Here is a 24,615-nt window from a genome sequence, read left to right as displayed (position 1 = left end):
TAGCTACTTTGCATACAATGTTACTGGTGAAGATGATTGCCACCTATCGACAGTATGCGGCCACTGCACTTCTCAACCCAACTGTTCCTACCGTTCTGAATTGTAAAACTGTAATCTATTTTAATGTTTGATTGGTCTATTTATTCCGGCAGTATTTCGTCCCGGTGAAAGGTCTGCCTTTATCGGTTGGTGATTGGTGTGCTCATATGGAACTAAATGGTGAATGGACACATGAGCGGTCAATCTTAAAAAAGCCGGTATTGGGGGTGGAACTTCCGAAGCGGTCTGCAGCAGTTTGCAGCATTCGGCAAGATGGCGGAACGGGGTCTGTCTGGCCTCGTCAGAAGAATAACATAATTTATATTAGCTAGCAAAGAAAATAAAATGGAGGAAATAAAATATAGGTGAGTGATCAAATCTGGTCTGTTTCTGTGGTTAGTGTTTTGTCTAGTCATTTTGATACCTTATTGTGTAGCTAAATCGCTTAGCTTCAAGTTTTAGCTAAGCTAGCCAGGTTGTTAAAGTTAACTAGCTAGGCTCGTGCGTAGAAGGACAATACAATGTGTCATCTTTCCATGTCGTTCAGTTTGGAAGTCGCCCTATATTGCTAACCAGTAGCTAAAGTTTCTGCATTACTTGAAATTGCAGGGTGAATCGAGTTTGCCAACTATCTTGCACAGGCAGCAAGCTAACGTTAGCATTCTGCAATCAAGCAAGGATTGCAGACTCGCACTCATTTCTGTCTGTGTTAGTTCTCCATCTTAAAAGTGATTCATAATGTGCATAGCTTCCACTCGGCTACATTCTACAAGGCATACAGTAACGTATGTCAAAATTATTGCATCTCAATGTTGTTGTCTTGGTTTGTCATTGACTGTGTTATCTTGCTTTTTCTAGCTCTGACAGAAGATTCGCCAGTGGAGGATGAATAGTGCCTAGATCTGAGCAATATAAGCTGAATGCATTGTGATTTCCAATAATTGAGACAGTGATTCTAAAAGACTGTCTACATTAATGCAAAGAACAATGTAGTCATCTTAGCATATTCAACACTGGTACATGGTCAATACAGGGATTTTTTATTCTTCTAAATATTGTGTGCAATGTGCTTCTGCATGCCTTTTAGCTGAAAGCTTATGAGAAATAATTGCCAAAACAGTCAGGGTGACCCATAGAGCAGTTATATTTAGTAATTCATAAGAAACAGTCAACATGGAGATGGATGACATATTACCCCCCTTACCGTTGGAGCCACCTGATGATTTGAACTCGGAGGGCCTTAATGGTAAAGCGCAGCCTCCAACACCCCCCCTGCAAACGTCCAGTGACGCAGAGGAAATGGACGTTAGCTCTGGTGGTGATGGACACACACACACCCCAGCAGGGGGCCAGGTCCTCCAGACCAAGGGCTCCATAACCTTCATTAATAACCTGTCAGATGAGGCTGAACCCGGCACCTCGTGCCCTAGAACAGCCCGCCACGCACCCCCTGTCACCAAGTTTCTGCCAGACCTCAAATTACTCAGAGACATTAAGATCAGTGTCAGTGTCGTAGATACCAGTAGGAGCAAAGATAGGAAGGTGCTGTACACAGGGATAGGTCAGGAGGGTGGTGGGGAAGGGGAGACCAGCTCAGAGAGCCTTAATGGTGAGTTTTATGATGCTGATACAGAGCCAGGGGCTGTGGACGGTAGCTCAGGGCCTGGGGCGGTCAGTGCAGGGAGGAGAGGGGAGGAGGGAGAGGCAGACCTGGAGAACAAAGTGGAGTTTGCGGTCCTAGATGAGCTGGAGGACTTCAGTCAGGACTTCCTGGACACGGAGGATGTGCAGCAGGGGGGGTTCAGGTCAGAGGTCATAGTTCAACAGGATCATGCTGATGAAGAGAACCTAAATATCTCATATGAGGTACGTAACCAAAGGGACCCTGTCTTTGCCTCTGCAGAGCCTCATCATCATCCACTCACTGATATTTTGTGCACGTTTCACACTAAAGGGTACTGTGCTGGCTTGAATATTTTCTAGCACGGCTCCAGCAACTGGAGGATGTGCTACAATGCCAGCCCAGTACGATTTGTCTCACCAATGAAAATGTTAATGGTTTATAGTCAGCCATTCATTCTGACATTATATTCCAATGTCACCAGAAAAATGTCAGCTTGTGCATCCTTTTTATTCTTGATGGAAGCAGCAGGAGTTCCATATCTTTCCTACTGGAAATTTACATAGTTGGTATGCTAAAAGTGTGTTCGAATGTACTCTCTTAACCATAAGTCATGACTGGTTAGGTCTTCCTCCCTTCTCCCCACCCTCAATGAATGTCTTTTCCAGGAGGACTTTGACAATGATGTAGACGCTCTGCTGGAGGAGGGCATGCCCGTGCCCAAAAAGATGCGCCTGGCAGAGGGGGCTGTTGAGTATGCAGGAGACAGTGATCACGCATCCGACAGGGATGTGGAGGGAGGTGTTCAGCCCATGATGACCAAAATTAAGACAGTCCTGAAGAGTGAGTGGTCGATGTCTGGCGCTGATCTGCCTTTTGTAACGTAGTATCTGAGCCTGGCACATACTGATGTTGTGTTCATATCATATCTTATGGCACATGTTGGTGAGAGGACATTGATGGTGTGAGATGTGTAGTAGATTCAGATTGTGTGTATATGTGGTGCATATGTTTCGTGTGTAGCGTCTCGTGTTTGTGTGTATTGATGTGTGTGTGTTTCCTAGGTCGTGGGCGTCCACCCACTGAGCCACTACCTGACGGATGGATCATGACATTCCATAACTCTGGCATTCCAGTCTACCTGCACAGAGAGACCAGAGTGGTGACCTGGTCCAGACCTTACTTTCTGGGGTCCGGGAGCATCAGGGTAGGACGTAGAATACATAAGACAGATAGAAACCTGTTACTGCTGTACATTTTAAACCTTTTTGTTTATTTATTGGTTTGTTTAGTAACATGCCAGGAACCCCATTGTTATTCACTATACTGGTGTATAATTTGTGTTTTGGTAGGAATGGTCAAACTAAAGGAATATTTCTCTCTTCGCAAACAACTAACAATTGGCTTCTAACCATGACCAAACTTCTCTTGCCCCTTGTGTACAGAAACATGACCCTCCCACCAGTAGCATCCCTTGCCTGCACTATAGGAAGATTAAGGATCGCGAGGAGAGGGAACAGAACGGAGAGGTGACGCCCAACGCTGAAGTGTCTCCGGTGAAGCCTGGGGAGGAGGCAGACTCCGTGGAGAGACCAGACGAGCCTGACTCCACTGCCCAGGAGGACCCTACCACTGTGGGCCTGGGGGAGGGACAGGTGGAGGTGGAGATAGAGACAGGCCTGGTCACAGAGGGGACCATAAAGGGGTGCCCTGTCCTGCTTGGCAAGATGCCCCACTCCTGTGAGGTGGCCCAGGGGGCTCTCGGACAGGTCAGGGCCAAGGTGGAGGTGTGCAAAGATGAATCTATAGGTAAGGGTGAACACACTCCATGATGAGCAATTGACTTGCCAGCAGGTAGTAGTTTTGAATGCCATGGCTGATGGTATGTTTAATTTCTTGTAAACATAGGGATGACAGTGTGTTTGTGGGCGTGGGCCTTGACATTTTCTAGACTTTTTGCAATAAAAATGTATAGGACACATCATGTGAAGAATATCTATACATGTTAATTAAAGCGACAATATAACCTATACCCCTCCCGTATTGACACCCCGCCAGAAATTGAGGAGTTCCGCAGCTACCTGGAGAAGTGCTTTGACTTTGAACAAGTGACCGTGAAGAAGTTCCGTACTTGGGCAGAGCGCAGGCAGTTCAACAGGGACATCAAGAGGAAACAGGCTGAGTCAGAGAGACCCATTCTGCCTGCCAACCAGAAACTCATCACTCTGTCTGTATCAGATACCCCCACCAAGAAAGGTACCGGATGCATAAGAAGAACCACAGGCTACATCTGCATTGGAATCTTATTCACAGGTCCTATAGGGCTCTGGTCAAAAGTAGTACACTATATAGGGAATGAGGGCGCCATTGTGGATGCATGCATAGTTTAATAACTATTTCAGTGAGGAGTATTGAGGTAATCTCAACTCTTTCCTTTCTTTTTCTCAGAGTTTGTCATTAACCCAAATGGGAAATCTGAAGTTTGCATCCTACATGAATATATGCAACGTGTCTTAAAGGTCCGACCTGTTTACAACTTTTTTGAATGTGGTAAGTCCCTCTGTTGATTTCCACTAGCTTGTACAAGTGACATGCTTTTCTTCGAACAAAACAAATCGCCAAAAGCTCTGGCTGGGCCAAACGCATCCTGTCTTTTCTATATCCCCAGAGAACCCAAGTGAACCCTTTGGAGCCTCCGTCATAATAGAGGGAGTGACATATGGCACAGGAACTGCAAGCAGTAAAAAACTTGCCAAGAATAAAGCTGGTACAGTACTCTTGTCTCACAAATTAAAATAATGATGGATCTTCTGAAGCAGCTGCAAAGGCTGTCTGGAAACTGTAAGATGTGTTTAAGTCATAATATAGCAGACCATTTGGCTTGTTGTTTCACTGATGTCTCCCCTGTAGCTCGAGCCACACTGGAGATTCTCATCCCTGACTTTGTGAAGCAGACGTCTGAGGAGAAGCTTGTAGAAGGGGACGAACTGGAGGTATCAGCCTGTCAATCATTGGAAAGCCATTTAATTCAATGTGTTTGGTCTGATAACATGTCTCTTTTATAACATTGAACTTTACCAGCAGGTTGGTAAGCTGGATGAATACTAATGTCCATTCATGCGTTTTTGTTTCCTGCAGTATTTTAATCATATCAGTATTGAAGATTCAAGGGTGTATGAACTGACCAATAAAGCAGGATTACTCTCGCCATATCAGATTCTACACGAGTGCCTTAAGAGGTAAGACTCATGGCATGAGGTGTAAGAATACCTTAAATTCCTAGTTCTGATCTGATTCATCTATTAACCTTGAATTTCAACCATATCTTGTGCCCTGCAGAAACCATGGAATGGGTGACACCAGCATCAAGTTTGAGGTGATCCCAGGAAAGAACCAGAAGAGTGAATATGTGATGACGTGTGGAAAGCATACCGTGCGCGGATGGTGTATGTAGCCCCACACTGACCCTCCAGTCACCACAGCAAGTCCCAGACCTAACATGCTCCATGCCACTCTGTGTTAATGTAGTGTAAAAGCAGCATTACAAGTGCTCTGTTTTTTGTCTGAGCCATGTATAGAGAATTCAGCCAACCTTTACACTGGACACTGTTTGTGCCTTTGTATATACAGTATTATGGCTCTGATTTGTCCTGCTCAAAGCCGCTCTGTGTCGTGTAAATGTGTTGGCATTACAAATGGGACTAATCAGTGTTTTGTTTTATTTTTCAGGCAAGAATAAACGTGTGGGGAAGCAGCTGGCGTCTCAGAAGATCCTACAGATGCTGCACCCTCACGTGAAGAACTGGGGGTCACTGCTCCGCATGTACGGCAGAGAGAGCAATAAGATGGTAAAAAAGGTACGTACTACCTGTACACTGGGGTTTCTGTTGGGAAAATGTGGCGCCATTCATTTGACCGGCAGCATTTGAATTTACAGGACAAAGTACATTTGATTAAATTGCCAAAATTATATAGCCAAAATAGCTTACTCCTGTCTATACACAAATAAATCAAATAATTCATTATCGGCTACTACACCAGAAAGCATGGTTTGGCCAGCGGATTATTAGCTTCTTTAAAAAAAAGTGGATTGTTTTATTTTGGAAAGCCTACAGTCTGAAGGGCCAGCAATTTGGGCAGAGCACGCAGCAAATACCAAACCGATGATTGTTGAGTTGCGACTGTCAGTGAAAAACAGAGAGACCCAGCCAGGCATATTGCAATATTTAAAAATACATGAATGGAAAAACTGTTTGGAAAGCAAAATGGATATTTCTGTAAATAGAAGACAATGAGAAGACACTCCAATCTGTCTTTTATTTATTAGAATTCTTTAACTTAATTAGCACCAGTGGAGAACATCGGCCATATCGCTGGTGAGTGTGCATATTCACTGTTTTTATCATTGGCTTAGTGACACTTGTTTGTTTTTGGACAGTAATTTGTTCCTCGAGGTTAGATGGACATCATATTGTATTCGTCTCCCCTTTTCATAGGCCCAGAGAATTACCCTTTTAATTTTGGTTGTATTAAAAAAGATTTTGGTAATGTCTACAGTCATATAAAATGTAGTAGAATTGCATGAAATGTGTTTATGAAAGGCCAACATTTTCCTGTGTTATAGCCTGTCTACTCTATGCCACTACACACTGCATTCAACGGTCTTTTTTGCAAACAGTGATTGAGTTGTATTATTAGCCTAAATTATGACTCCAATCTAATCATCACATTATGAAGGGTATGCTATCTTACATCAGGATGCATGGAAGGGGCATTTTTATGGTGAAAATTAGCTTCCCCAAACTTGAAACCCACACTCCTCTTATGTTAGAATAACTGTCCACATTTACTTTTCCTCAACCAACAAGATGAGTAATGAACAACAAAATCTCTAGCCTACGTCAATCTACTAACCCCCATATTAGAAAAGTTGACCTATTCTATTGGTCAGCTTGTCGAGAAAGAAATGGCTTATTCCAAACAGACTCTGGGACAGTTGTGGGACGATGGATCCCAAATTCATACAACCAGTAGGCCTAGGCTACATTAAAAAAACACATTCAAAAGCAATGAGGCTCATGTAACAGATCAGAAGGTTTAGCTTAAAATGTTGATAAACTGTTATTTCTTCACATTCTAAGCGCAACAATGCACACAAGGCACTAGGCTACCCACAAATGTTAGTTCCATAATGCAGTTACCGGAAAACACCATTGAGTGATTTCATATAACAGATTTTAGAAAGAGGGGATATCTAAATATGTCAAAAGTAGCATGGGTTGTTCATATGACTAGGATTGTGTCTTTGGTTACTGGACAATGAAAGAAAGTTGTTTTGAAAACCAATAGGACATGAGAGAAAAAGGCTACTTGTTTCAATGGCATATGGAAGTCTTTATGAAATAATTGCCTGCACGTTTGGTTAGATTTTGGCAAGGCTACTTTGGCAAGGTAAGACATGCCTCAAAATATGTAGTAAAATGTTCAGGTTTCAAACAGTTAAGTATGTCTTCAAAATGAAAATCATCTCCAGCTCACTGCAAAGTGGTGTGTGATGTGCTGAAGCCTGCCTAGTACCAATGAGCTTCAATTTACCAGTTGAGGGGCGGGGGGAAAGTAGGCTTTTCAATCGTGGCTGTGTTTTGATAAAAATATTGACAAGCGATTGCAGCAACAAACAGCTGTTTGATGAGCTGTTGCAGCATGTCTCCCGTTACATCGACTGGTATTTCAAGCAAAAATGCATTATTTCGCAATGGGATTTGATTTTTTTCTCCCGGACAATTGACCTGCGCCAATTTTATTTCTAGGCTTTTTAAAAAGGTTATTGGCAGCTAACGGAAAATCTGCTGTACACCTCATATACTGTACCTCGCCACAGCCACTCCACTGCTGTTGGGTCATATAGACTTCGGCTCAGCTTTGGCAAAACTGATTAGTACTGATCTGATTGCATATGCTGCTCCTCTTTCAACCAGATGTATATCTGTCATTTCTATAGATGTTGTTTTTTATGTTCTCTGCAGGAAAATTCAGACAAGAGTGTGATTGAACTTCAGCAGTATGCCAAAAAGAACAGGCCAAATCTTCACATCCTGAACAAACTGCAAGAGGAGATGAGGAAACTGGCTAAGGAGAGGGTAAGGGTTAGCTGTAAAGTGTAGTTGGAGCTCCAACTAGATCTTAGGTCTCTGGTGTTAACCTCTGCATTTGGCCTCGTCAGGGAGTTTCTTTCTAGAGCAGGGCTCTCCGACCCTGTTCCTGGAGAGCTACCCTCCTGTAGCTGTTGACTATTACCCCAGTTTTAACTAACCTGATTCCGCTTATCAAGTAGAATCTGGTGTGCTAGATTAGGGTTGGAGCAAAAACCTACAGGATGGTAGCTCTCCAGGAACAGGGTTGGAGAGCCCTGTTCTAGAGGGTTCTACCTTTCACTCGAACCCTGTCAGGCTGTCTAAGCTGCACGGACTCCAGTAGGATTGTGCCGATCTATGATTAAATCCAATATTGTGATATTTGACATTTGACAATATATTGTGATATGCAAGGCTATACGCTATTTGAATTTTAAAAATCAAAACTGCAGTTTTATCAGTTAAATTGTATCAATATGTTGAATATACAGTTTACATTAACTAAGCCTTATTTATTTGCCATAAGATTATTTAATGATAATGCGACTGTAATATTGTAAATAAGCACAAATTGCACAGTGGAATTATCTAGCCATTACCGGCGCAGAACTATTATACTGTGATATTTGGAGTAGCATATATCTTCCAACCTTTGTACCTAGACTAAATTCTTCTGGCCTTTGTGCCTTTTGCCATGTCTCTGCACTGTTGAGTTTATTTATATTTACAGGGACAGAGCACATTAATCAACGTTTCAGTAAAAGTGCTGGTTTTAGCCAGCCGGCTAATTTTCAACCGCAGTCCCTGGGCAGGTTATTAAAAACAATTACAATATAGACAATAGCAACATAGAACAAAATGCAGCAGGACAAAATTCATAAAAGCAACAGTGTTTCCACACCTCACAAGCTACAGACAACAGACAACATGGAAAGCGGCAACACACAGCTCGGGATTATGTTCATAAATCTGATTGACCTTTAGCCATGTCTTCAAGCATTTTGTGAAAGTGATATGTGGTGCAGTTATGTGTGTCTGATGGCAGTGTATTCCAGACATGGGAAGCTCTCACAGAGAAAACGGATTTACTATGTGCTTTTCCTTTAAGGGAACTATACAGTCACCTCTCATATTGCAGCAGATCCACAAGGTCTGCCATGTTTGGGTTTTCTGTTTAACAAAAATACTGAGTGGAGGGGGAGCCAGGCCATTTAGGATCTTGAATACAAGACATGTGTCCGTGTATTGTACAAGATCTTCCCAACTCAGGAGCTCATGCTTTCTGAGGATGTAACAGTGATGATGGCTATTGGGCTGTCATGTTCCTATGGTTACTCCATCCGTACCTTATATTTCAAAGACACTAAGGAGATTTGGTCATGTTTGGTTGTAAATGTAGCCTGGATTATGATCTTGAATAATTTTTCCCCCAGGTAAGTTTCTCACAGGTTGGTGCAGCAGTTCAAACTGTTTTCTGGGGTTTATTCATTAGGCACTGAACATTAGGAAACTACCTGAACTTGTCCAATAAGAAATGCTTGTTTTTGTTTTCTGGTGCAAAACATTTTGCTACTGTGTGCACTAATGAATACAACCCTGATGTGTCTTTATGTTGTGTTCAGGAGGAAACCAGGAAGAAGCCCAAGATGACCATAATGGAGTCAGCCCAGCCTGGTAGTCAGCCCCTCTGCACTGTTGACGTCTAGGAACCATCACTGCAACCAATCTAACATGGCACTGACCAATGGTAGCCATAGTCACTGTCCGATTTTAAAAGCCACTCCACCATCCAATTATACATCATTGTAAAATGGCAATACAACTGGACAATTCTAGTATAGCGGTGGTCATCTTCTTAGCACTGTCTCCAAGCTGTTTATTATTTTACTCCAAAGGTATTTTTGATTCATTGTTAGTGGGTAGGATTAGGACAAATGCACTAACAGACAGTAGAGTTAACACCATCTACCTCTAGATGCAATCTCTACACAGTGGAACTTCTATAAATTGAACCATAGGGGTTGCAGACAGATTGGTTGAGATGACTTGACATGTATCTAAGATCCACAAGAAATTGTCAGCCTGTTTACTGTGCGTAGTAATAACTGCTGACAACCACTAGACCCCTCACCCCTCCATTTATATTGCATTGATTGAATTTATAATACGCTCCAAATATAACCTAAAGTACCTGATACTTTACAGAGACTGAACATTCCTAACAGGTTTCCTTGTATACTTAAAGCATTGCCTATTCCCACGGATTAGTTTTCTCTCTCTGCTTTTGCTATACAGGTACGCTGTGGGAAACTAATTTATATGCTGTTGTCATTGGAAATTATTGATGATTGATGTCGTGTATAATTTGGATGGCCAACTTCATTTGCTTGTGAACCTGTTAAGAAAAAAGTTGCTGTCCGGTCATGTTTTGGGGTTTATTTATTTTTTGTTCTTTTAACCTTTTTTCTCCACAATTTCTTGGTATCCAATTGGTAGTTACAGCCGCACTGCTTCTTGACACAATGCCCGCTTAACCCGGAAGCCAGCCGCACCAATGTGTGGGAGGAAACGCCACACGAGTCGCTAGAGTGCAATGGGACAAGGACATCCTTGTCAGCCAAACCCTCCCCTAACTCGGACGAGGGCCAATTGTGCTCCGCCCCATGGGTGTCCCAGGCGCAGCCGGCTATGACAGAGCCTGGACTCAAACCAGGGTCTCTAGTGGCACAGCTAGCAACTGCGATGCAGTGCCTTAGACCACTGTCCCACACGGGAGGCCCCAGTCATATACTTGTTACATGCTCGTGGTCTTTAGTACGAGGAATTGATTAGGGAACGGACATTCATCTCGAGACCTATTAAGCGGGACTAATTATTTTAATTGCCGTTTTGTTTTTGAAGCACAGGATGAAACATATCAATGGACAGCTGACAACAAGGCTGATCCATATAGCTAAGATCCTGTTGCCATGTTAGCACTGCAGACAGAACACAGGCACTAAGGCTTGGAGTAATGTAGTCATTGAAATGATTGAGATATTCAAGGTAGTTACATATTTAAGAAGACTTTTTTGTTTGTTTCTGTGTTAGTCGCTTAATTATTTTTTGGACTCTATTTAAAGCAAAACAATACAACACGCAGGCCATCTTACTATTTGGTACAGTTCAGCTGCTGTGATAGACATTTTGCATCATGATAATGTGGCACTTTGCTTCTTGAAAGTCCCAATATCTTTGACTGCTAACCTGCAAAACACTAAAGGACTTTAACAGTGGACTAATGGAAGAAGAAAAAACAAGCGATTTGACTTTCCCTTTAAGGACCCATAAACGGATAAGAAAACAATTGGCTACCTGTTACCTAAGTTCACCCATTTCATGTAGGGCTCCCCAGAGCATTCACAGGGCCCAGGTCCCCTCTTAAAGGGAAATGGATAGACCAAGCCTCTCTTACTTGTACAGCATTTATTGTTAAGCCTGTTTGTAATAATTTGACAAGACAGTAATATTGATATTTTGAAAGAATTGCCTTTAGCATATGGATTTTAAATAAGAATTAAGGTTTTGTGTACGTTTGTTTGCAAACATTGTGACAACTGATCAATCACATTTTCAAGCATTTATGTGTAACTGTGATCCTCTCCTCAAAAGGCAATCTACAGGAATGAAGTTGGTACACTTTACCTCTTAACAAAAAACAATCATGTCATTATTAAATCTGATAGCTAAAGGAGCAGTGTGAACCAAAGCTTAGTCTTATGCATTTTTATAGAATACTGTAGGTTGCTGCACACAATACATGAAAGGAAAAAAAGATGCAATACCTGCTAGAACAAAATATAAATTTCTGTGCATTCGTTGTGTGAAGTATTTGGTTTGTGTGGCTTTTCCTGAATGTCTACTGCACCTTAACACTTCATTGTATATGGGAACAAGGCTGCTGTGTTAGTAGATTGCTTTACGAATGTGCTTCCCCTGTGTGTTCTGTCTTACCAAGTGTGTGTGAAAATGCTTTTTACACTTGAAGTTATTTGCTAGATATTGCTGCCTAGAAAATGAAGTAACTGATTTGGGATTGCTGACTTTCAGTGAAATTCATTTATGCAAATAAAGTTGTCATGGCTGACCCCTGCTTGTATTAGTCATCAACAAGGGCTTATTTTACTGAGATCTTTTTATTTTTAAGTTGTAAAACAATATTACACAGCAAGGCAGTAATAAAATAAAACTGAAATGCAGTGTTATCCTGCCCCTAATGGTACAGTATAACTACAGAATCCATATAACGTTGATTACATATTAACGTGTAGAACATTAAGTAGAAAACAGTTGAACTTAATGAGCAGATAGTGAGACTGCAAAGGGTCAACGGTTGTGCTACTAAGTTGTGGTGGTTGGTTTCTCGCTAGTGCCCTGGGTCATTTCTTCAGGTTTCTCACTGCTGCTCTTGGAGCTGTAATCCACCCTCTCAAAGAGCAGCAGCATCTCACAGTGCATGGTCTGGGGGAAGAGGTCCACAGCCATTGCCCGCACCGGACGGAACGGAGCTCCACGTACACGGTTGGAGGGAGCCCTGCACAGACTACACAGATCAAATTTAGAACCAGAAGAATCCCCATGGAGATGACATACTGAATGTTTGGTCTGCACGTGTAGAATGAAAAGGATAGGGTATTATACTCACTCTATGAAGTTGTTCATGGCTGCCTTGGCATTGCATGCCACATAAACCAGCCTTTTCAGATGCTCCGCTCTTCTGATTGCCAGAATGACCTTTGAATCTAGATGGTAGACAATCAATTACTGTCACTCAATTGAAATATACAGTGCATGGACAAACTGATTCAGTATATTTTGTAACATACGTAAGCCCGCTCTTGGTGGGTCCACGATGGCGGTGATGCTGGGGGATACGACAGCGTTGAGCACCATCTGGAACACATCTTCAGCCTTTCCGCAGTGGAACTCAATATTACTCAGCCCTGAAATATTTCAGTCACAGTCAGGTTTTCTCTCATAGCATTAGAACAAATGTATTGGGGACTGACTAGGCAGAGGGTTGGGAATATTCAAGAGTTAGATATGTATGATTTTAGATATTAGATTTGAACATGTACTGTATGTCAGGCTTAACTCTTTCTGGCCTCATTGGTCAAGTGTCAGTAGATGCCAGGCACCAATATGATTTAGCCTCTTACCATTGATCTTCGCGTTGACTTTGGCATCCTTCACTGCTTCCTGACACATCTCTATCCCAATCACCTTCCTCACCCTCTGGAGGACACAGGGTGCGACTCATAATGTCAACAGAGAAAGGGACTAATCCATTTCCAGACGGATTGATCCATACAGTTGTAATCAGGGTTGTGTTAAATACCATTTCAGTTTACTTCCTTAACTGAAATGCACTTGACCCCCAACCCTGCTTGTTATGTATGTAGGATGCCATTGTGTCTTTATTTATAAGTCAACGAACACATTTCTCTTGTTCTCTATAGTACCTTAGCCAGTGAGATGCCAATGGTTCCTGTCCCGCAACATACGTCCAGCACAGTGCTGTCCTTGTCCAGCTGGGCCCATTCTCCTACAGCTGAGTACAGCACCTCAGCTGCCCCTGTGTTCACCTGGTCAATGACATTCAGCGAGTATAATAAGTATTCATTCCTCTTGCATTTTTTCGCTGTGTTACAACATGGGATTGAAATATAATTGTGATTTTTGTGGGTCAATGGATAGGATACGCAATAATGTCAAAAGGGAAAACACATTTGTAATAATTAAAATATGGTTGTTGTATAAGTATTCATCCCCTTGTTGAGGAAGGCCTAAATTACTTCAGGAGTAAAGTGTGACTTTGCAACAAAAATATAAAATGTAAAGTGTTGGTTCCATGTTTCATGAGCTGAAATAAAAGATCCCAGAGATTTTCCATATGCACATAATGCTTATTTCTCTCAAACCCATAGAAAATCTTTGGAGGGAGTTGAAAGTCCATGTTGCCCAGCAACAGCCCCAAAACATCACTGCTCTAGATGAGATCTGCATGGAGGAATGGGCCAAAATACCAGCAACAGTGTGTGAAAACCTTGTGAAGACTTACAGAAAACGTTTGACCTCTGTCATTGCCAGAGGTCAAGTATTGAGAAACTTTTGTTACTTATTTTCCACCATAATTTGCAAATAAATTCATAAAAAAATCCTACAATGTGATTTTCTGGATTATTTTTCTCATTTTGTCTGTCATAGTTGAAGTGTACCCATGATGAAAATTACAGGCCTCTCTCAGCTTTTTAAGTGGGAGAACTTGCACAATTGGTGACTAAATACTTTTTTGCCCCACTGTATATCTGTATTCCCAGTCATGCGAAATCCATAGATTAGGGCCTAATGAACTTGTTTCAATTAACTGATTTCCTTATATGAACTGTAACTCAGTACAATCTTTGAAATTGTTGCATGTTGCTTAATATTTTCGTTCAGTGTACATGGACTCACATGATTTTAGAATGACTACCTCTTCCTCTGTCCCGATACATATAACATCTATAAGGTGCCTCAGTCAAGTATTGCATTTCAAACACAGATTCAACTACAAAGACCAGGAAGCTTTTCAAAAGCCTCATAAAAGAAGGGCAGTGATTGGAATATGGGTAACAATAACAAATCAGACATTGAATATCTCTTTAAAGACGGTCAGGTTAATAATTATGCTGTGGATGACGTATTAAACCACCCAGAAACATTGAAAATAGTCATCCTTCTGAGCTGCAGCACAGGAAGGAAACTACTCAGGATGTCACCATGAGGCCATTGGAGTTCAATTGCTATGATGGGAGAAACTGAGGATGGATCAACATAGTGACTCTACAATAATGACCAACAGTGCATTCAGAAAGTATTCACACCCCTCGACTTTTTCCACATTTTGCTACGTTACAGCCGTATTCTAAAATTGATTCAATTGAAACCCCCCCCCCCTTCTAATAATAGCCCCTAATGACAGAGATTTTTTTTTTTTTTTACATTTTTGAAAATGTATAAAGAATTACCATCTGAAATATCACATTTACATAAGTATTCATACCCCTTTACTCATTACTTTGTTGAAGCACCTTTAGCAGCGATTACAGCCTGGAGTCTTCTTGATTATGACGGTACAAGCTTGGCACACCTGTATTTGGGGAATTTCTCCCATTCTTGTCTGCAGATCCTCTCAAGCTCTGTCAGGTAGGATGGGGAGCGTCACTGCACAGATATTTTCAGGTCTCTCCAGAGATGTTTGATTGGGTTCAAGTTCGGGCTATAGCTGGAAGCCACTCCTGTATTGTCTTGGCTGTGTGCTTAGGGTAGTTGTCCTTTTGAAAGGTGAACCTTCGCTCAGTCTGAGGTCCTGAGTGCTTTGGAGCAGGTTTTCATCAAGGATCTTTCTGTACTTTGTTCCAGTCATCTTTCCCTCAATCCTGACTAGTCTCCCAGTCCCTGCCACTGAAAAACATCCCCACAGCATGATGCTGCCACAACCATACTTCGCCAAAGGGATGGTGCCAGGTTTCCTCCACATATGATGCTTGGAATTCAGGCCAAAGAGTTCAATCTTAGTTTAATCAGACCAGAGAATCTTGTTTCTCATGATCTGAGAGTCTTTAGGTGCCTTTTGGCAAACTCCAAGCAGGCTGTTATGTGCCTTTTACTGAAGAGTGGCTTCCATCTGGCCACTCTACCATAAAGGCCTGATTGGTGGAGTGCTGCAGTATTGGCTGTCCTTCTGGAAGGTTCTCCCATTTCCACAGTGGAACTCTGATGCTCTGTCAGCGACGATCGGGTTCTTGGTCACCTCCCTGACCAAGGACCTCCCCCCCTGATTGCTCAGTTTGGCCGGGTGATCAGCTCTAGGAAGAGGTTTGGTGGTTCCAAACTACTTCCAATTAAGAATGATGGGGGCCACTGTGTTCTTGGGGACCTTCAATTCTGCAGAAATGTTTGGGTACCCATCCCCAGATCTGTGCCTCAACACAATCCTGTCTCAGAGCTCTACAGACAATTCAACTGTTATTGGTCACATACACATGGTTAGCAGATGTCAATGGGAGTGTAGTTCCGACAGATTACTTGTTAGATCTTACTGCACAAACAATTTCCCAACAACTACCTCATACACACAAATCTAAGAGGGGCGAATGAGAATATGTACATATAAATATATGGATGAGAGATGACCGAGCGGCATAGGCAAGGTGCAATAGATGGTATAAAACACAGTATATATATACACACACTCGGCAAAAAAAGAAACGTCCCTTTTTCAGGACCCTGTCTTTCAAAGATAATTCGTAAAAATCCAAATAACTTCGCAGATCTTCATTGTAAAGGGTTTAAACACAGTTTCCCATGCTTGTTCAATGAACCATAAACAATGAATGAACATGCACCTGTGTAACGGTTGTTAAGACACTAACAGCTTACAGATGGTAGGCAATTAAGGTCACAGTTGTGAAAACTCAGGACATTAAAGAGGCCTTTCAACTGACTCTGAAAAACACTAAAAGAAAGATGCCCAGTGTCCCTGCTCATCTGCATGAACATGCCTTAGGCATGCTGCAAGGAGGCATGAGGACAGCAGATGTGGCCAGGGCAATAAATTGCAATGTCCGTACTGTGAGACGCCTAAGACGGCGCTACAGGATGGACAGCTGATCATTTTCGCAGTGGCAGACCACGTGTAACAACACCTGCACAGGATCGGTACATCCGAACATCACAGCTGCGGGACTGGTACAGGATGGCAACAACAACTGCCAGAGTTACACCAGGAACACACAACCCCTCTATCAGTGCTCAGACTGTCCGCAATAGGCTGAGAGAGGCTGGACTGAGGGCTTGTAGGCCTGTTGTAAGGCAGGTCCTCACCAGACATCACCGGCAACACCGTCGCCTATGGGCACAAACCCACCGTCGCTGGACCAGACAGGACTGGCAAAAAGTGCTCTTCACTGACGAGTCGTGGTTTTGTCCGAGGCATGTACTCTGGAGCGGGATTGATTTGGAGATGGGGGGGTCCGTCATGGTCTGGGGCGGTATGTCACAGCATTATCAGACTGACATGACCCTCCAGCATGACAATGCCACTAGCCATACTGCTCATTCTCTGCGTAATTTCCTGCAATACAGGAATGTAATTGTTCTGCCATGGCCAGCGAAGAACCCGGATCTCAATCCCATTGAGCACGTCTGGGACCTGTTGGATCGGAGGGTGAGGGCTAGGGCCATTCCCCCCAGAAATGTCCGGAAACATGCAGGTACCCTGGTGGAAGAGTGGAGTAACATCTCATTGCAAGAACTGGCACATCTGGTGTAGTCAATGAGGAGGATATGCACTGCAGTAATTAATGCAGCTGGTGGCCACATCAGATACTGACTGTTACATTTGATTTTTTATCCCCCCCTTTTTTCAGGGACACATTTCCATTTATTTTAGTCACATGTCTGTGGAACCTGTTCGGTTTATGTCCCAGTTGTTGAATCTTATGTTCATACAAATATTTACACGTTAAGTTTGCTGAAAATAAACGCAGTTGACAGTGAGAGGACATAGTGGCTCGGGTAGTTGTTGTCCTTGATCTTTTTGGCATTCCTGTGACATCGGGTGCTGTAGGTGCCATGGAGGGCAGGTAGTTTTGCCCCCAGTGATGCATTGTGCAGACCGCACCACCCTCTGGAGAGCCTTGAGGTTAGGGTGGTGCAGTTGCCAAACCAGGATGCTCTCAATTTTGCATCTGCAAAGGTTTATCAGAGTTTTGGGTGACAAGCCAAATTTCTTCAGCCTCCTAAGGTTGAAGAGACACTGTTGCGCCTTCACCACACTATCTGTTTGGGTGGACCATTTCAGTTTGTCTGTGATATGTACGCCTAGGAACTTAAAATTTTCCACCTTCTCCACTGCTGTCCCTTCGATGTAGATAGGGGGGTGGTCGCTCTGCTGTTTCCTGAAGTCCACAATCATCTCCTTTGTTTTATTGACATTGAGTGAGAGGTTGTTTTCCTGACACCACACTCCGTGTGCCCTCATCTCCTCGCTGTAGGCTGTCTCGTGGTTGTTGGTAATCAAGCCCACTACTGTTGTGTTGTCTGCAAACTTGATGACTGGCTACGCAGTCATGGGTGAACAGGGAGTTTGAAGGGGGCTGAGCACACACCCTTGTGGGGCCCCAGTGTTGTGGGTCAGCGAAGTACAGATGTTTCCTACCTTCACCAACTGGGGGCGGCCCGTCAGAAAGTCCAGGACCCAATTGCACAGGACGGGTTGAGACCCAGGGCCTCCAGCTTGATGATGAGCATTCTTACATAGGTATTATTTTTGGGATAGGGCAGTGTGCAGGCGATTGCATCGTCTGTGGACCTGTTGGAGCGGTATGCAAACCGAAGTGGGTCTAGGGTGTCAGGTAAGGTGGAGGTGATATGATCCTTGACTCGTCTCTCAGAGCACTTCATGATGACAGAAGTGAGTGCTACGGGGCAGTAGTCATTTAGTTCAGTTACCTTTGCCTTCTTGGGCACAGGAACAATGGTGGCCAGCTTCGAGCATGTGGAGACAGCAGACCGGAATAGGGAGTGATTGAATATGTCCGTAAACACACCAGCCAGCTGGTCTGCGTATACTCTGAGAACGCGGCCAGGGATGCTGTCTGGGCCAACAGCCTTGCGAGGGTTAACACGTTTAAGTGTTTTACTCAAGTCAGCCATGGAGAAGGAGAGGGGGGGAACAGTCCTTGCTAAAGGGCTGCTCCGTCTGCGGCGCTGTTGTTTTTGGTCCGCTTCTGGGATTAGATACGTTGTCCTGGGTGGTGGTCCAAACAGAGGTTCCGCTTTGGGAAAGTCGTATTCCTGGTCGTTATGTTGGTAAGTTGACATCGCTCTTTTATCCAATAGTTCTTCTCGGCTGTATGTAATAATATTTCCTGGGGTAACAATGTAATAAATTTTAAAAAACGAAATACTACATAGTTTCCTAAGGACTCGAAGCAAGGCGACCATCACTGTCGGCGCCATCTTCCTTCGACCTCATGGCTTGGTCTTCCTTCGACCTCATGATAACTGTCAACTGTGGGACCTTTACATAGACAGGTCTGTGCCTTTCCAAATGTCCAATCAATTGAATTTGCCACAGGTGGACTCCAAGTGGTAGAAACATCTCAAGGATGATCAATGGAAACAGGATGCACCTGAGCTCAATTTTGAGTCTCATAGCATACTTATGTAAATAAGGTATTTCAGTTTTTTTTTTTTTTTTTTAAATACATTTGTAAAAACCTGTTTTCACTTTGTCATTATGGGGTATTGTGTGTAGATGGAGGATGTATTTATTTATCTAATCCATTTTTGAATAAGGCTGTAACATAACAAAATGTGGAAACGGTCAAGGGTTCTGAATACACTGTAAATGACATAGTGAAAATATTACAAAACATGCGTCCTGTATGGAACAAGGCACTAAAATAATACTGAAAAGAAACACTGCAAAGGAACACACTTTTTGGCCTAAATGCAAAGCCTTATGTTTGGGGCAAATCCAACAACACATCACTGATTAATTGCCTCCTTATTTTCAAGCGTGGTGGTGACTGAATCATGGTATGGGTGTGCTTGACATCGGCAAAGACTGGCGAGTTTTTCAGGATAAAAATTAATGAGATAGAGCTAAGCACAGGCGAAATCCTAGACGAAAACCTGCTTCACACCATACACTGGGAGATTATTTCCCATTTCAGCAGGACAACAACCTACAACACAAGGCCAAATCTACACTGGAGTTGCTTACCAGGAAGACAGTACATTTTCCTGAGAGGCCAAGTCACAGTTTTGACTTAAATCTTTACTTAAATGCAGCAGCTCACAGATTACTGCACCTGTACATAGCCCATATATAATTTAGCCCAAACAACTACCTCTCCTCCTACTCTATTTATTTATTTATTTTGCTCCTTTGCACCCCATTATTTATATCTCTACTGTGCACATTCTTCCACTGCAAATCTACCATTCCAGTGTTTTACTTGCTGTATTATATTTACTTCTCCACCATGGCCTTTTTTTGCCTTTACCTCCCTTATCTCACCTCATTTGCTCACATTCTTTATAGACTTATTTTTCTACTGTATTATTGACTGTATGTTTGTTTTACTCCATCTGTGTCGTTGTATGTGTCGAACTGCTTTGCTTTATCTTGGACAGGTCGCAATTGTAAATGAGAACTTGTTCTCAACTTGCCTACCTGGTTAAATAAAGGTGAAAAAAAAATAATAATAATGATAATAATAATAATTTAAATCAGCTTTTTGAGTTAAAATGGCTGTCAAGCTATGACCACCAACATCTTGAATTAGTTTTACATTGTACAATCCAGGTATGCAAAGCTCTTAGAGACTTAAAAAGACTTGCAGCGGTAATCGCTGCCAAATGTGTTTCTAACATGTATTGACTCAGGGGTGGTGAAGACTTATCTAATCAATCAAGTGTTTTATTTTTCATTAATATTAAAAAGTTAGAATTTGTCTTTTGTGTAGATCGTTGACAAAAAAATGACAATTAAATCATTTTTATTCCCACTTTAAAATGTGAAGAAATCCAAATATGATACCCACTGTATTTTACAGCTATAGAACAGAGTTCATAGTGCTGTACCTCAGAGACACTAACTTGGAGGCTCTTAAAATGGTGGAGGAAATACAACACTATCTCAATATACTGAAATATAATTTTAAAAACTATGCCAAATGGACCGAAGATGGTAAGTAAATAGGATGAAGACTCTACAGCTACGATACGTGACATGGGATTCTCACCTGGAAGAAAGAATGGGGGGATATCCTGAACTTCAGGCCAAGAAGCTCCTCGTGAATACACTCCTCTCCAGCTACCAGCTCACACGGCAAGTCCTCCGGGTTAGGGGATTGCCTTAGTGAATACAACATTATCTGTCAATCACAACATTTCCATGTGCATTCTCACACCGTTAAATTGTTGTTTTTCTAATGATCTTACCTTTGTCCCTCTGACACAAAGTACAGAGCAGTTACACCACTCTCTTTCCCGTCACCCTCTGTGAAATACTCTTTCATAGAGCTCTTCAAGACATTTAGTTCTTTTTCCTCAAGTTTCTGCAAAGTAGAAAAGGCGAGAATAAATGACAGGATTTGAAAGGAGAGTCACTACACTTATATTGTTATTATTATTATTATTATTATTGTTCAGCTGAAGAATCCAGTGATGAATGTAGTGATTCTTAGATCAGAACGCATGTGTACATTTCTGTACCATGGTATATGGCCAATATACCACGGCTAAGGCCTGTTCTTTTGCACGATGCAACGCCTTATTGCTATTATAAACTGGTTACCAACGTAATTAGAGCAGTTAAAATAAGTTGTCATACTTGTGGTATACTATCTGATATCACAGCTTTCAGCCAATCAGCATGCAGGGTTTGAACCACCCAGTTTATAATGTAATATTAATCACATTGAAGAATGTTTTATTTGTACCTGTGGGTTAAAGAACACCATAGCCATGGCCTGCTTGGTCCTTGTGGTCCGCACCGTTAGCTGCTTCCAGTGGCCCTCGTATGTCTCAGGGCTGTACACTGAGTATGGGGTTGTCCTGTGTAGATAAATTATGGTTCAAAAGAAGGTGATAACATTATTTACATCTAGCACCCCCATTCTTCTGGCCTGGTTGTCCTAGAGCTGTTGAAACTATGCCAGAAAAGTTGTCTATTCAGCAGAAACAGATCTGAGGCCACCAGGCTATTGTATTGCTGTGTGCAGCATTGTTTTGGATTCCTTCTTGTTGCATGCTAAAACCAGTATCTAGATCAAATAGTGTATATGGGGCAGATCTGATACAGTGGCCAGAATATTTAACTGAGACGTGACATTGAGTCCTGTGATCAGGGCGGGATCAGTGCAGGACAGAGATGAGGCCTCCCTCTCAGTAAGATGACATTAATACCTGATGAATTTCTGGAACTCACTGACCACTTTCTTGGCCTCAGTGGTGACATGGATGCTGTCTGAGGGTCCCACCACGGCACAGGAGCCCCCTTTGTACTTCCCCAGTCTGAAGCCTATGGTCTTATCCTCTTCATTCGCTCCAATACCAATGACAAACTCACACTTGTTCCTGTATTCAACCTGCATGATAAGAGTAGGGAAAGGATGCTTAGGGTCAAAGTTCAGCATGTGCATACCCAGGCAGGGACTGCAGTCAGTGTATGTATTTCATTAAGACACTAGGTTGTCAAACGCCTTGCTAGTAGCTGAGATACTCATTTTCAGCAGGATGATCAAAAGGCCAGAGTGCATCTGGACTTAGTTAAATCAACCCCACAACAAAAAAGGCATAATGATTTCAGGTTCTTGATGTAGTCACAGAAAACCTGTACAAGCTGCGACAGCAAACGTTCACCCCAGGTTGCCAGGGCAGGCAGCCATATGTAGGCCTATTATAAACAGGTCGTTCGAGCCCTGGATGCTTATTGGCTGACGCAAAATGACATGTTTACTGTTCTAATTACGTTGGTAACCTGTTTATTATCTCAATAAGGCCCCTCAGGGGTTTGTGGTATATGGCCAATATACCAGAGCTATGGGCTGTATCCAGACACTCTGCATTGCGCAAATGAACAGCCCTTTGGCATGGTATTTATTTATTTATTATTTTTTCACCTTTATTTAACCAGGTAGGCTAGTTGAGAACAAGTTCTCATTTACAACTGTGACCTGGCCAAGATAAAGCAAAGCAGTTCGACACATACAACATCACAGAGTTACACATGGAGTAAACAAACATACAGTCAATAATACAGTAGAAAAAAGTCTATATACAGTGTGTGCAAGTGAGGTAGGATAAGGGAGGTAAGGCAATAAATAGGCCATGGTGGACGCTGGAATGGTAGATGTGCAGAAGATGAAAGTACAAGTAGAGATACTGGGGTGCAAAGGAGCAAGATAAATAAATAAATAAATAGAGTGTGGGGATGAGGTAGTTGGATGGGCTAATTACAGATGGGCTATGTACAGCTGCAGTGATCTGCTCTGACATATTAGCCATATACCCCCCCTCCGGGCCTTATTGCTTAAATATAACATCCTGGGGTTCTCAAAACAACAGCACTCAGAGAGGTTTCTACAGTATTGCATTGTACCTGTGACGGAGATGGGCGAATTTCTTCCAGAGGGCAACACATTCTCTTGTACTTCTCCTTCTGCACAAATAGCCAGGGCAGCATCGCTTTATTGGTGTTGCCTATTTCTCTGAACAGAAAATGGGAGGACATAATAACATGATGTACAGTCAGTTTTCCTTTGTGTAGTTTGAGTAACAGACTTCTCTGTAGGCAATTGTTATTAAAGACATACTCAAATAAAGATGTCCAATTGTTCTGTTCATTAGAGCAAAGGAAGGACCAGATAAAGGCCTTAAAGTCATCTATAAAGTATGAAGTCATCTCATTAGTACATTTCTGTGGTGTCTTTCATGGCAGGATATAATAAGACAGGATATAATGCAATAGACTGCAGTAATCCTATCGATGCCCCACTTGAGGTTATTCTTGTGAAGTGAACCAGAAGCCACGCATGGCATGGGCCTATACACATCTCTGTACCTGGCCAGTCTCTGCAGCACCCCCTCCACTTCCTGCTCCTTCCTCCTCAGCTGCTCCTCATAAGGCACATTCCACAGGGGCGTCACCACGTTGGCGATCTGTATGCTGAGCGGCGCCTCGTCCTCCTCTGCCTCCTTCCGCTTGGAGGGGGGCTGCCCGGCACTCCCGGCCCCATCCCGCCCCCTTTTCCTGAGCATAGGGTCCGCCTTGGGCTTGGCCAGGCGCACACTAAGCACCCGGCCCTTCCACTGCATGCCGTGCACCATCTTCATGGCCTTGTCCCTCTCCTCTTCGTTCTTAAAGGTGACGAAGGCAAACGTCTGCTTCCCGAACAGTTTGATCTTGTGTGGGTTAAGGCGATGCTTCTCCAGGAACTTCTTCAAGTCGTTGAAACCGATGAATTTGGGAAGGTTCTGGATCTCCACTTTGAAGATCTCAGAGGTGAAGAGGTCCGCTTGGACGTAGCGGTACAGATTATTGGGGTCGGAAGAAGCTGCATCTTCTCCTCCACCTTCAGCTTTGGGTTCATCTGTTTTCACCCCATCTACTGCATCTTCTTTGGGGTCAGATGTCTTCTCCTCATTCAGTGATGGAGAACCTACCATTTGGATGTCACCAACATCTGTCATGTTCTGTTTGAGGGGGATAGTGGACATCATTAACAAAAGTGTGCTTCATCTGGACTATCAGTCTGCATTTCATAAGTGACATTTGAAAATACACATATCAGACATGCACTACTTCTGCACTGCTTTCATTAGTTATGCAGATCTTACGGAGTAGTTAAGTTACAATGAGTGTAGCAAAGTGGCTGAGATTAAGCAAAGCAAATTACCAAAAGCACGAGCATAATTTAGCACTGAAAATAACGGCTAGCCTAGGACTTACTAAACAGAAGAGCAAACAATAAAATCACCTTCACTTTTGCTCTTACAGCTCTGACAAATAATATTTGCTTATGGGCAATTCACTTCTGACTATAAGAAACTGCGGGCTGCCATCTTGTGGGACACGTGGAAAATATGAACTTTGACATGAGGCGTTAAGAAAAAAATACGTCACTATATATTTTCACTGACAATTTATTGAATGCCTTCTGCATGATTCCTGCTGATTGTGTTATGGTAGAATGATAAATCTAGAACAAATAAAAAAAATGT

At 42.7% G+C, this 24,615-nt stretch overlaps 2 protein-coding genes across 6 annotated transcripts; one reads left to right on the top strand and one right to left on the bottom strand.

Moving 5' to 3' along the window:
* The first annotated feature begins 265 nt into the window (after positions 1–265).
* Positions 266–11,920, top strand: LOC124036467 (microprocessor complex subunit DGCR8-like). 3 transcript variants are annotated; one of them, XM_046351083.1, is made up of 15 exons: positions 276–404; positions 649–747; positions 898–1,905; positions 2,329–2,503; positions 2,725–2,867; positions 3,106–3,469; positions 3,719–3,916; positions 4,109–4,210; positions 4,329–4,427; positions 4,571–4,653; positions 4,799–4,899; positions 5,000–5,106; positions 5,390–5,517; positions 7,687–7,800; positions 9,417–11,920. In XM_046351083.1, exons 3-15 carry the CDS (start codon positions 1,213–1,215, stop codon positions 9,498–9,500), a joined length of 2,391 nt encoding a protein of 796 aa, XP_046207039.1. In that variant the 5' UTR covers positions 276–404; positions 649–747; positions 898–1,212; the 3' UTR covers positions 9,501–11,920. The 3 variants fall into 3 exon arrangements, with proteins under 3 accessions (XP_046207040.1, XP_046207039.1, XP_046207041.1); XM_046351085.1 differs by having other exon boundaries at positions 649–824; XM_046351084.1 differs by lacking the exon at positions 649–747 and having other exon boundaries at positions 266–404.
* A 30-nt stretch (positions 11,921–11,950) lies between these two features.
* trmt2a (tRNA methyltransferase 2 homolog A) lies at positions 11,951–24,498 on the bottom strand. 3 transcript variants are annotated; one of them, XM_046351087.1, is made up of 12 exons: positions 24,372–24,498; positions 23,456–24,087; positions 22,994–23,102; positions 21,799–21,980; positions 21,333–21,447; positions 20,833–20,948; positions 20,634–20,745; positions 13,296–13,418; positions 12,993–13,068; positions 12,660–12,776; positions 12,479–12,575; positions 11,951–12,376 (listed from the first exon to the last, which is right to left on the bottom strand). In XM_046351087.1, exons 2-12 carry the CDS (start codon positions 24,082–24,084, stop codon positions 12,175–12,177), a joined length of 1,878 nt encoding a protein of 625 aa, XP_046207043.1. In that variant the 5' UTR covers positions 24,085–24,087; positions 24,372–24,498; the 3' UTR covers positions 11,951–12,174. The 3 variants fall into 3 exon arrangements, with proteins under 3 accessions (XP_046207043.1, XP_046207044.1, XP_046207042.1); XM_046351088.1 differs by having other exon boundaries at positions 24,344–24,474; XM_046351086.1 differs by having other exon boundaries at positions 24,291–24,429.
* Positions 24,499–24,615: the final 117 nt, after the last annotated feature.

Source organism: Oncorhynchus gorbuscha, linkage group LG05, assembly GCF_021184085.1.
Source record: "Oncorhynchus gorbuscha isolate QuinsamMale2020 ecotype Even-year linkage group LG05, OgorEven_v1.0, whole genome shotgun sequence".
NCBI lineage: Eukaryota > Metazoa > Chordata > Actinopteri > Salmoniformes > Salmonidae > Oncorhynchus > Oncorhynchus gorbuscha.
This window is presented reverse-complemented; position numbering and strand designations above follow the sequence as displayed.

What these genes read in the sequence shown, in the direction of transcription:
- LOC124036467 (XM_046351084.1), top strand. Translation starts at nt 1,213, where the DNA reads ATGGAGATGGATGACATATTACCCCCCTTACCGTTGGAGCCACCTGAT. An exon ending in AATTAAGACAGTCCTGAAGA is followed by an intron (nt 2,504 to 2,724) that starts GTGAGTGGTCGA and finishes TGTGTTTCCTAG; the next exon opens with GTCGTGGGCGTCCACCCACT. An exon ending in ACTTGCCAAGAATAAAGCTG is followed by an intron (nt 4,428 to 4,570) that starts GTACAGTACTCT and finishes TCTCCCCTGTAG; the next exon opens with CTCGAGCCACACTGGAGATT.
- trmt2a (XM_046351086.1), bottom strand. An exon ending in CCCCCCATTCTTTCTTCCAG is followed by an intron (nt 13,419 to 20,633) that starts GTGAGAATCCCA and finishes GTCATTGACCAG; the next exon opens with GTGAACACAGGGGCAGCTGA. An exon ending in CCCACCAAGAGCGGGCTTAC is followed by an intron (nt 12,576 to 12,659) that starts GTATGTTACAAA and finishes TCTACCATCTAG; the next exon opens with ATTCAAAGGTCATTCTGGCA.